At 53.5% G+C, this 12,856-nt stretch overlaps 1 protein-coding gene across 10 annotated transcripts in view; it reads right to left on the reverse strand.

Moving 5' to 3' along the window:
- Window positions 1-12,856, reverse strand: part of DNMT3A (DNA methyltransferase 3 alpha) — a 105,662-nt gene that overhangs the window by 76,033 nt on the left and 16,773 nt on the right. For 9 of the 10 annotated variants that reach the window (XR_006343419.1, XR_006343418.1, XM_043917341.1 and 6 more), the window contains exon 2: window positions 2,704-2,957. Coding sequence is in view for 7 of the 10 variants with exons in the window: in XM_043917341.1 (XP_043773276.1) it covers window positions 2,704-2,766 (63 nt within the window). In the remaining 3 variants the exon portion in view is untranslated. Of the gene's footprint in view, window positions 1-2,703; window positions 2,958-3,289; window positions 3,314-12,856 lie in introns of those variants that run through there. The other variant, XM_043917339.1, reaches the window with a different exon arrangement.

Raw genomic sequence — 12,856 nt, forward strand, 5'->3', positions numbered from 1 at the left:
AGAACCGCTGATTCTCTCTGTATTTCAAGGCGGACTGAAGCCAGGGCTTTGATCAAAAAGGAGGAGAGAAGCTCAGGGAAAGGGCACACCAGGCAGAGGAAGCAGCATAAACAAAGGCCTGGTGGCTCCAGGAAGTACCGCAGTGAAAGGTACAGGGAGGCGTGGCTGCTGGGGAAGGAGGGGGAGGCGGGAAGGGCACGTGGGGCCAGGCGGTGAAGGGGCCAGTGGGCAGCCACACCCCTGCCCTCTGGCTCACCAAGCAGCTCCTTTGTGCCAGGCGCCCCTGGAAACTCTGCCAGGTTCCTTGGGCTCTGGCCCAAACCCATCTTCCCCTCTGCAGCCACGCGGCACCCCTGCCCCAGGCCTGGCTTTCATGGGCTGCCGTAGGTGGCTGTCAGGATCTCTGCCCGCCCTCCCAGGGCGGCTCCTGGAGCCGCGAAAGCCAGCCCTGAGGTGCCAGGGAGACGTGCCAGGTGAGCCAGCATGCACACCGGGGAGGAGCGCCCGCCATGCCCCAGCCCCCGTCTATCAGCTCCTTCTATCAGCACCAGGCGCTGGGCCTGTGTGTTTGTTGCCTCTTGAGCCAGAGCAGTTACTATGGGTAGATAATAATAGCAATCGTAATCCCTCATAATTGGACCAGACTTTGCTGTTTGCAGGGCACTCCATGCCCGTGACCTCATCTGACTTCCACAACCACCCTATGAAACAGGCACAGTGAGAGTTACTATCCCCATTTTACAGCTGAGCAAATGCAAGCCCAGAGGGCCTGAAAGTCACATCTCCAGGAAATGACATCCGCAGGCCTGGGGCCCGGGACTTGGGACTCTCTGGCCAGTGCTTTTTCTCTGTCCTGAACTGTCATGATAGTGAGCCCATCTGCTGCTCTCCCTGGGGGCTCTGCTGCCCGGGGAAGCCCTGGCCAGTAATGAGAGGAATGTGGCCTGTCTGCCCCCTAGCCTTCATCTGTGGGGGCGCAGCTGACCACCAACTGCAGGTGCATGGACGCAGAGCAGTGTCAGCACCAGCCAGGACACCGGGCCAGGGGAGGGGGTCAAGGTCAATGGAGGAGCAAAGCCTGGCCCAAGGAGGGAAGGGAATTAGTCATGGCCACAGCTGCGGGTCAAGAGCACAGGTGGCCTCAGGTGGCCTTGGCTCTTTGACGGCAGGGTATGGGTCTGATACGGTCCGAGTCCTGGGTGGGAGGAGCCCAGAAAGCCCATGGGATCAGAAAGAAAGGGACTGACCTGCAGCCCCTAGGAGCCCCAGCAGGTGGTCTGCAGCATGTACTTTGTCCCCAGCTTGGGGGCATACATGGCCTCTCACCCACCCTAAGGCACTCTACTGGGTTCCCGGCTGGGAAGGCAGGTTTCTGGGCTTCATGCATGCACATGTATGTGTGTGTGTGTCCATACCAGGACCCACACAGGTGGGGCAGGAGACTGGGCTCTCGTCTGGACTCACCACTGATTAGCTGGGCCCAGCTTCCTCGTCTACAAACCAGGGCCATCTGTCCTTGCCCCACTTGTTTCAAGGGCTGTCCTCAAGGACCAAATGGATGGAAATTACCCAGAAAACAGAAACTGACTCTAAGAATGAGCAAGCCTCAGAAGAGGCCGAGCACACACGGTGGGGAAAGTAGGCAGGGAGCGGGGTCTCGGAACTGCGGCTGATCGCTGTCCCCAGAGCTGCCGCTCCTCAGAGGGCTCAGGGGTCCCACGCCTGGTGTCAGGTGTCCCCCTGGTTCCAGAAAGACCAACTGTGCCCCGTGAGCACGCCCTGCTACTCCCAGCTACCACCTAGCATCACCACCCCTCAAACCCGCTCAGGAAAAGGAGAGCAGGCAGAGGACACTGCGGGGACCAGCCCGGGCCTGCCAGATGGGACGCCCCAGGAAGGCCGTGGCTGGCATGCTTCCCTGCCAGGGTGGAGGCAGGGCCTGCCATCCCTGGGGATTCTAGTGGTTCTGCCAACAGGTGGACATGGCTTGGTGAGGTCCTCAGGTAGCCAGTCAGGACCCAGTAGGGACTCCCACTAGTCTGCAGGGATCTCCTCTAAGTGACTTGGGCCCATCCTAGAGTTCAGCAGAAGGGCAAAGAGGTTACCCCTCTTGGGGCCCTAAAAACAAGGATGTCACTGGCTCTAGAGCCAGAAGTGACGCTTGCTCAGAGCCGGGGTGGGGTGGGGGCGGGAAACCAGTGTCTCCACCGTGGCTGGTGCCACCCTGAGCTCACCGCACCCCACACCCCACAGTGAGCCGGGCTGTCTGTGTGGCAGCGGGAGTCCTCACCAGGCCTCCCATCTACAGAGCTCCTTGAACTTGTCTTTGGCCTCCCCAAAGCTACTAACCCCTCAGGCAAACAGAGGCCACTAAACTAGGTAAAATGACTCAGACCTAAGGACACACAGCTAGTTAAGAGGCCGATTCAGAAAGGAAGCCAGGTTTGGGGCCCCTGCCAGGCCGACCCCTAACAATCACACAGACCTGGGCTCTGAAGTTCAGCTCAAACACCGCGGAGGGGTGGGGGTGTGGGCTTAGAGACCAGCTCCTGGAGCCTGATCTCCAGTATTTAACCTCTTCACACCTCAGTTTGCTTATCACAAAAGAAGGAGACTCCTTCCTCCCTACAGCCCCATGTGGAGACGAGCAATGCGGTCCAGCGCTCAGCACTCCCCCTCATCCCTGCACAGCCAGCTGCTCACCTTGCGCTCCTCCTCCCGCTCCAGAGCGGAGCCGCTGGTGTCCCCGGGGCCGCTGGCGGGCATCGCGGGCAGCTGGGCGGTGGGAGGCAGGCTGGGGCTGCACGGGGCTGGGGGGCTGCTGGGCTTTGGGGAAGGAATTATCGTGGTCTTGGTAAGCAAGAGTTACAACTTAGACATAGATCCAGGTGCGGAGCGGAAACCCTGGGGAACTGCGGCCTCAGCTGCCGGTGGGGTTGGGCTTCCAGTGACTCCACCTGTGGAAGAAGAGAAGAGAAGAGGGGTCAGCAGGGCAGGCACCGCGCCCCCCAACCCAGACCCTCCCACCTGACCCGAGTCCCTCCCAGGGCCAGCCCATCAGCTTCAGGGCCCCCCCCGACCCCCCAGCCTGTGAGGCCTGCCCCTCCAACCTGACTCTTCTTCCCAGGCTGGACCCGGCACCCTAGGGACCAGGGGAAATCGAGGCCGCCGAGTTGGCAGCGGGGCCCTGCCTGGCTTCCCTCGGGGGCCCGCCACCTGCCTCCGAGGCGGCGAGGGGACGACAGTCTCCCCCGGGGCCTCCGCGCGGCTGTGGCACAGTGGGACTCACAGCTGCCTCCCGCCTCCTCCCGTGTCTTCATTCACGTCTGTTCTTTCCTTTGAAAGCTTCCCGCAGCCTCCCTCCCACCCCCAACCACCCCCTGGGAAATCCCAGAGGTCCCCAGCCCGGCTACATTTTCCTCTGATCTGTCCTCCCCGCACCCCCACCCCCACACCGCTCCCACCACGTGGAGGAAGTGAGCGGCAGTCACAGGATGTAGTGAAATGAATGTCACCTCACTTCGGGACGGGCGCCTGGGCCCGGAGAAAGCTGAGGTTGAACTCGGGGGCTGCGGCCAGGCTGAAGGCCTAGGTCTGCAGAGCTGTCGTGGGGACGCCCTGTGGGCGGGAGAGGCTGTGGCCGCAGCCACGCCGAGGGAGGAGGCCAGGCCGCTCTGCCCCTCCACCCGTGAACCAGCCCCATCTGCCCTCAGAAACTGGTGGGCTCCAAGGGGCCCTGCGAAGGCACAAGGCTGAATTTTAGGGGCTTTTCAGTCTCCCTGCTTCAGGTGTGGGCCTCAAGCCAGCGAACTAACAAAGCCTGGGCCCCACCCCCACCACAGGCCTCAGCTGGGGGTGGGGGTGCTGTGGCTTCACCCGCCCACCCCCCTTCACTCGGAGGAGACACTGAGTTCTCCTGGGCCAAGCCCCTGCCTCCAGTGCGCCAGCCAGGACAGGGAGGGGACTGGCAGGAGGAGGAAAGTGGGAGGCAAGCTGGATCGAGGCCCACCCACACCCTTCCCCTTCCAGTTCCCGGTTCTGTTTCCCCCACTCCCCCTCCCTCCTGGGCTTCTTCTCCCATCCCCCTCCAGCCAAGGCTCCCTGGAAAACCAGGAACCGGAGAAGGCGCAGGCTTGGGTCTCCCACGGGTGCAGCCCCTCCCCAGGGATGGGCGTTGGGGGGCCGGGGTGGTGTGGAGGGGAAGCTGGCGCTAGGAAGGGCCTCCTTAGGGCCAGGACAGGAGGGGCCCCCGTAAGTTAGAGCCTGGATGGGCTGAAGGTGCGCCCACACCCCCCCACCAAGGGGAGCCCTAAGGAAGCCGCAGGTGGACCACGGACGCCTGGGCTGAAGAACATGTGTGCCATTAGCTGCTGGCATAGCCGGTGCAGAAGCAAGAGCAGGTCCATGTGTCCCACGCTGTGCGAAGCCCAGAATGGGCCTTCCTCTTCGGACAGCCACGAGTATTATTATTACCATCTCCACAAGTGGTTACTACCGTCTATAGGAGTATCACTACCATCTACTGTAGAATCTAAGGTTGCAGAAGGCTAGGGCTTATCTGTATTCCAGAGTCAGAGCAGAGGCTTGAACCCAGATCACCAACTCCAGAGCTCTCAGGGCATCTCTATAAAGCTCCATTCCCCCCAGCTTATACCACCCCTCAGAGACAACCCCAGGAACCCATCAGACACCAATCCGACCCAGAACTCCACAGAGCTTCCGTCCATCATTAGCCAGCAAGTCCTCCTCAAACCCACTCCTTGTTTGTTAGCACAAACATCCCCCAGTCACCCATCACATCAAAAGCTTCAAAAAGGAGGTGGAAGCCGAGAGAGAGGCAGAGTCTGATTGGGAAGAAGAACACTGATCCCAGAGTCAGCAGAGGTGGCTCTAATCCTGACTCGGGCTCCTCGGGCCCTCAGTTTCCTCATCTGTAAAATGGAAGCGTTGGGTTGATCTTCAAGAACCAGGTCTTCCAGCCCTGTCCTGCCCTGCCACGCTGCTGGAGGCCCCGAGGGCAAAGGGTGGGAGCAGATGGTGGGGGTGGGGGTGGCCCGGGCATCTCCAGGAGCCCTGAGGGCCTAGCATGGAGTCCATGCAGAGCCAGGCACCAAGTACTTTAGGGACAGAGAACCCTCTCCAGGAAATTTGTTTCAATGCTGCCCTGAGGGCTAGAAATGTCCAGGGGTTTCTGTAAGAAAAAGCACTGGTGACAAGAGGAAGGAAGCAGGAGGGAAAAAGCAGAACATCACAGGGTGTTGACCCCGAGGGCAGACACCCCGGAAAGGAAATGCTCATCCCCCTCACCCTCCCCTGCTCACCCGCCTGAGCTGCACACTCTGTCCACACAGCAAACACAGCTGACCTGGGTCAGCCTTTTGGCTCCTTTGTGTAACTCGATGGAACAGCCTTGTCAGTAAGTGTCCCTCCAAGTCAGCCAGCATCATCGAAAATCACCCAGCACAGGGCCGGGCAGGCCATGCACTGCAGAGCTCTGGGGCCCACTGGGGCAGCCAAGGTCCAGGCCCAGACACAGTGCTGCCCGCCTGTCCTTAGATGCTTCCTTCTTCTCCCAAGCAGCCCTGCTGAGGGGAGAGACCTGCTCCTGAGCCCATGGTCCCAACGTAGCAGCATGTGTCCAACATGGCATGACAGCCCTGCTGCTCCTGGCTCCAAAGCACCCTCCTCACCCGTGCCAAGGCTGCACCACCAAACCACCACCAAACAGAGACCCTTGCCAAGAACCCTCCCACCAAGATTCGTTGTTGTTTAATCTCTAAGTCGTGTCTGACTCTTTTGGGACCCCATGGACTGTGGCCTGACAGGCTCTTCTATCTATGTGATTTCCCAGGCAAGAATCCTGGAGTGGGTTGCTGTTTCCTTCTCCAGGGGATCTTCCCAATCCAGGGATCGAACTGGCATCTCCTGCATTGGCAGGCAGATTCTTTACCACTGAGCCACCAGGGAAGGCCCACTACCATGATAGGCAGCTTTTATTTTCTCCTTTATACTGCTAACATCCACAGTGGCCATGAATAATGTTTACAAGAACTTTTAAACAACTGTTTTGAGGAATCCTACAGGAAAGTATCTTAGTATCACAACTGACATGGTCACTATCATCACTGCTCCAGTTACAAAACCGTTATGGAAAAAGATTGGGATTCTGAATATAAACACCCAGCTGCCCAAATGTGCAATCTTCTAAATCCAATGTGGGAGAAAGATTGTTTAAGACACAAATTCACAAGATTGGGCTGAACAGAGAGGAAACACCACCAACAAAATGTGGGGGTCTGGAAAGCAGACTTGTAGCAGGCAAATTTCAGACAGTACATGACAAGTGATTTATGACAGAGTCCTTTAAAGACACTTGGGATGACAGCACCACGGATCACCCATGGGACCAGGGGCGAAGAGAAGATATGTGTGAAAAAGATCAAATCAAAGAAGTTAAAACCTAGATACACTTCCACCATAAAGTCTGAAGGTTTTCTCTCTGGAGAACACCAAACAGAGGGTCTTTGCACAGAGTCATCCAGCACAGCTGAGAGCAAGAATAATAAATCAAAACCAAGGAGATGGCAACTTCCCTGGTGGTCCGGTGGCTGACTCCCAATGCAGGGGGCCTGGGTTCTATCCCTGGTCAGGGAAGTAGATCCCACAAGCTGCAACTAAGAGTTCACATGCTACAACTAAACGTCCTGCATGCAGCAACAAAGATCAAACATCCCAAGTGCTGCAACTAAGACCTGGCGCTGTCAAATAAATGCAAAAATACAAACCCAAGGAGATGAAGGTTATTTTCAATGGTGATGTTGAATACCTCAGGCTAGTCGCTCATTGGGTTCCTAGAATACCAGCAGCCAGATCCTTACCTTCTTTTCAGCAGAATCTTATCAGTATAAGAAGAAAGGTCTAAGAATACAGATACCAGCAACCAGAACCCAAATGGTTTCCAAGTGGCCTGTTTACATCAGCCAATGTGGATCTGCAAGTGAACCAGCTTCTAATCTGTATTTCAGTGCCCTGTTATTAATCCTGCAAGGACAACCAAGAACCACTAGATATCCGAGGGAAGCCTCCTAACTTGGAGTGCTGTCACCACCATGCCCCCAACCCCCGGGGCTGTCTTTCTAACCTGACAGAACTACAGGTGTGACTCGCTGTTCTTACTCCGGGGTCTGGATTCAGGAGCTGAATGGATCTGGATAAAAATGGAGATCTGTTGTGGGCAATGTGCTCCAAACAGGGGAGTAAACCAAGCAAGAAGACATGAGCTCCAGAAAACAGGAATTCTAACCAGAAAGAAGGTGACGGGAATGCCAAGGAAGACCACAGAAAGAAGTCACTGAAAAGCAGCTATGCTGTGCCGTAGGTGCTGAGAACAGATAACTCAAAAAATGGAACTGAAACATAATACTTGCTGTGACTGCCCTTGTGGAAAGCCATACAGATAGCTATTAGCAGGTGCAGCAGGTACTGGCAAAAGGTATAAAGAAAATAAGGCACATAAAGAAGCAAGGTAATTAGTCACTTCAGGAGGAAAAAAGGAAACTATGGTAGTACAGTAAAAAGCTCAGCTGTGAATAGTTGTATTAGTTGATTTAACAAGTGTGTGTGTGTGTGTGTGTGTGTATACATACATATATGCATATATATATGTAACATACAAATGAATGCATGTTTGCATGTATGCATGTGGATATATACATATTACTTGGTGTATTAATTTCCTATGGCTCCTGTTACAAATTACCAGAAAGTTAATGGCTTAAAACAACACAAATTTGTTTCCTGAAGTTCTGGAAGTCAGAAGTCTAAACAAAGTCCAAAATGGTTCTTGTCACTGGGCTGAAATCAAGGTGTTGGCAGGCAGTATTCTTTCCTGGAGGCCCTGGGGAGAATCCATTTTCTTGACTTTTTCAGCTTCGGGAGGCGGCTCACATTCCTTGGCTCCTGGCCCCCTTCCATCCTCAAAGTCAGTGATGACTGGTCTTTATCCCATCTCACTACTCTGACCTGCCTGCCTCTGCCTCTCACGTTCAAAGACCCTGATGGTGACACTGGGCCCACCCAGGTGATCCAGGATGAATCTCCTCAGCTCAAGATCCTTCACTTAATCACTTCTGCAAAGGCTCTTTTGCCACATGAGATGACACATGTACACGAGGTTCAGATGTGGATTTGGCCACGTCCTAATCCTCTGAATTTTTGTGGGGCCATTAACCTGCCAGCTACACATATACATATATTATTTTGTGCATAAGACATTTTTGAAAGAACACTGGTAAGGTACTATTAATAGTCTGCCTACCATGAGAGCTGTTTAGGAGGATGGCAGGGTAGAAAGCCATGGCTGGCCATATAAGAGAGTTAAGTTCTTATTTACTACATAGGAAATCAATGGAAAATGTCTACAACGGAAGAGTCAAAAATACGCACATTACTCAGATCCACGAGCTGTAAAATTGCTAGAAGAAACAGCTAAAAGTGGTTGCCTCTGAGAAGAAGAAGGTGGAAGTAGGCGAGGAACAAGTGCATTTTTGTGGAAAGATGTTAGTCCTGTCTGACTTCTTAAATTATACACATGTATCACTGTGAAGAAATAAAGAGTAATTTTTGAAAAGAGAGAATGGGTCTGGGAATGAGGGCTTACATCCCAGCTGCAGCCATCGGGTGGGCTTGGCCTCCATCCTCCTCCGTAAGAGTGCAGCTAAGTCCTTCCACCTCTATTACTCTATGAAACCATCACATCCCACGGAATAACCATCATCAGCTCCTCACACCCACACAGAGTTCCATCATCAGCTCTAAAAGTGGTACCTTCCTCCTTGCCCCCCCACCACCACGCCCCTCACGAAATGTTTAATTCTCCCAGCACATCATTTCCACCAAGTCCTGCCCATGCGTGGCACGGTTCACTTCCCTTACATTCCTCCCAAACTGCATCTCCACGTGCCATGGCTGCCCACATTCCTAACCATGATGCCGCTTGCTCATCAGTCCATCTCAGACCCAAGACCCACAACTCAACCATCTCCTGCCCACACCCTCCTGCTGTTCAGCTCCCACCTCCACCACCACACTGTCCCCAGTATTATTCCTACCCTCTTCACCAACCCCAATACCATCAGCACCCTGGGTCATGCACCCAAAAGCCTCGCCTCCAGGCCTTCTCCAACCAGAACCAACTAGACCGTCAACCAACTCTCACCTCAGCAAGGGCCAGCACGGAATTATCCTCTTCCAGAAACAAAACCATAACAGCCCACAAACCCAAATTCTCCATCAGAAATGATCCTAACATGATCACCATAAGGATAGACTATCCTGCTGCATCTCGAATCCTGTATTTGAATTGCGGGCAAATATCTAACCATCTTGGCACCGGGTTCCTTCTTCACCCCTCAAGCTGGTAGTCTGCTCTTTTTGTAGTGGACTTCGCTGGTTTGGGTCTATCTAGTTCCTTTCCTCTCCTTCCCAGGGGGTTTTGTGGTGTTTGCACCGACCCCACCCCCAACCCCAGTCACAGAGTGAGCATGTGACCAGGCGGGGCCAACCAGAGGCCCTCCAGGAGCGTTTTGCTGCAGTGGAAAGATGCTAACAATGATAGGATGTGAGTCAGGGGCTGCTGGTTGTGTTGGAGAAAGTCTGCCTGAGGGATGGAGATAGAGGGCTGGAACACTGAAGTCACTGTCTGGGGGCCCCTGAATCCAGCTGCACCTGAAGGCTGGTCATCTCTGAACCTCCCCTGAGTAATGTGAGACTTTCCCTACTTAGGTGTGAGTGAGTCTGTGCCTATGGCTGACAGTCATATGCTGACTCATACGCTAATCTCAACCTCCTGAAGTCTTACCTGGAAGGCCTGACTGCGTGGGTTCAAATTCTGGCTTAACTAGCAACAACTTTGCAACTTGAGGCATACCTGTGCCTCAGTTTTCTCAGCTGTAAAATGCGGAAAATGACACTTGCCACTTCCCAGGCCTGTTGTGAGAATTAAAATGAGATGCATTAAAAATGGTAACAGGGAATTCCCTGATATCCAGTGGTTAGGACTCTACACTGCCACTACAGGGGGTCCAAGTTCCATTCCTTGGTGGGGGAACTAAGATCCAGCAAGCTGGGTGGTATGGCCAAAAAAAAACAAAAAAAAACAAAGAATGGACAAAATAACATTAAAATTATTACTTAAAAAAAAAAAAAGCTAACCACAGTGCCTGACACAAAGAAAATACTCAATCAATTTTAACAATTATTGGTCCCTGACTAACCAAGCCCACAGTTTTCTCTCCTTTGTTGACATCCCTGGAGTGCCTGTGAGTGTCCTTCACTTAGACAGGAGTTCATACTGATTACGATTCTTACAACGCACTAGGCCCTGTGGAAAGAGCTTTACAGTTTCAACATCCTGTTCATCTTTATACCTCACTCCAACCCTCTGAAGTGGAGACTATTTTTATCCCCATTTCCTAGATGAGAAGAATGAGGTAGGAGAGGTTAGCAAAGCTGCCGAGGTCACACAGTACGTGGGTGGTAGGGGGAGCCAGATATCAATACAGATTCAGGCTTGTCACCCTCTGAGGCCCCCAGTTTTTCATTCAATCAGAATCTCTTACAATTAGCAAGTGACCACTGCAGACATGTTAACTTTTGTCGCTTAGTAACTCTTTTGCGACCCCACGGACTGTAGGTAGCCCACCAGGCTTCTCTGTCCAGGGGATTTTCCAGGCAAGAATATTGGAGTGGGTTGCCATTTCCTCTTCCAGGGGATCTTCCGGACCCAGGGATTGAACCCTGGAGTCCTGCATTGGCAGGTGGATTCTTTACCACTGAGCCATGTTTTAACTTAGTGAAAGTGAAAGTCGCTCAGTCGTGTCTGACTCTTTGCGACCCCATGGGCTATACAGTACATGGAATTCTCCAGGTCAGAATAGTGGAGTGGGTAGCCTTTCCCTTCTTCAGGGGATCTTCCCATCCCAGGGATCGAATCCTGGTCTCCTGAACTGGCAGGTGGATTCTTTACTACTGAGCCACATTTTAACTTTGGGCAGGAACTAATCAGAAAACAACGTGTCCAGGTCATCTCTCTTTCCTGGTGAGGTTGGTCGGCAGTGAGGGCAGGGGAAGGGGTGGTAACAGGCAATGCGACCTTCTAATCATGCAACTCAGTGCCCTGCCCAATGCGGGAGCCATTCGCTCATGTATTTATCCCTCTATTTACTGAGCACCTACTGTGTCGGGCACTGTGCTAAGGGACACGCACTGCCTCCATCTCATTCTCAGAACCATCCTATGAAGTCTATGAAGTTGTTTCTACTACTATTCCCATTTTACAGAAGGATAAGCTGAGGCCTGGAGAGGTTAATTTCCTCTCCAGAGTACTTCAGGGAGAAAGTCCCCGGGCAGGATTCTGAATCCAGGTTCATCTAACTCAGGAGTCCTTGCAAACATGGCGACGAATGTGTGTAGCACGGCCCCCAGCTGAGCTGTCTGTGCCCCTTGAGCCTGCAGATAACAGGCTCAAGGCTGAATTTCCCACTTGAGCTTAGGAGGAGGTGCAAACGTGTCCTGTGGGTGACAGAAGACAGAAGAGTATCGTGTACCCCACACCACCCAATCATCTGCCAGGGTGGTGATAAACTTGGTAAGCTGGGGGCAGCAGAAAGCTAAAGGGAGGCAGCATGGCCTCCCAGACGGAGATGTTTATCTGCCACGTCTTCCCCCTCCCCGCCACAGCCTCTCTTGGTCACAAGACTGGGGCTAGATAAGGGGGCGGGGGAGGCCCCAGTGCCACTTTCTGATTGCTCATTCTCGCTCAATACGAGGGAGAGGATTGTCATCATACCATCATTCTGACTTCCAGAAACGTCCTTCCCACCCAAACCACCAACTGCCCATAGAACACCAAAAGCCACTGGCGACAGGCCAACAATCCTGCCATGCTGTCCCCCACTTCAAAGCCCATCTGCCTCTGGAGTCACAGCAAGATGACTTGTGGCTGTCACACCACCCTCGAGGCTGGGGCACCACCAGCATGAGCATTTATAATCACACCCAGTGCTGCCATTATGGTGGCCACATGGGCAGAGATGAGTTGAATCAGAGTCCTCGGCTCATACTTTATGGTTACCATGACACAGCCCCAAAAGCAAAGAGGGGGAAAAAATGGTTTTTACTCAAAATAGACACTGGTAAGGAGCTGAAGTTGTTCTTAGGAGCCAAAATGAGCCGATACAGAGTTCCATACAGAAGCACGCATTTCCGAACACAGTGACTCAGGAGGAATCCTGTCTCAGGGGGTTGGGGATGTATGTGCGGCGATGGGCCACACGTCTGGGAGTTGATGGGCGTCCCGCGTCTGGGAGGCAGGCCACAGGGTCCAGGCTGAAAGCTCCCATGAGGCCCTGATTGGGCCTGCTGTCTGGAAAGCCACAAGCCTGGATCTGATTCTGTCCCCGCCCCTCCCCACCCTAAATGACCAACAGTCCACACCTGTGTGATTTTCCACTTTTTTAGCCTTCTCTATAGAAGAGTTCACAACTGCCAGCTCCAGAGGCTCTTCACTTACTCTCCCCGTGATCCTTGCATCTGGCCCCCACTTGACCCCCGTATCTCTGAAAGGGTCTAGGGGCCCTGAGTGTTGTCCCCCACCAAGAGGATACTGCAATAATGATTGCATTGTAACACGAGTCATTGACTTTTTGGGGAGCCGCTTATGCTGCTGAATCAACAGACAAAAAGGAGTTACTTCATGAGCTGGAGTGACTAATCCCAGTTACCAAGGAGAAATCGGGTTGCTGGACACCATACAAGCCAGGAAGATAATCTCTGGAACTAGCGGATTCTCTCAGGT

This window comes from Cervus elaphus, chromosome 11 (genome assembly GCF_910594005.1).
Source record: "Cervus elaphus chromosome 11, mCerEla1.1, whole genome shotgun sequence".
NCBI classification, from domain to species: domain Eukaryota; kingdom Metazoa; phylum Chordata; class Mammalia; order Artiodactyla; family Cervidae; genus Cervus; species Cervus elaphus.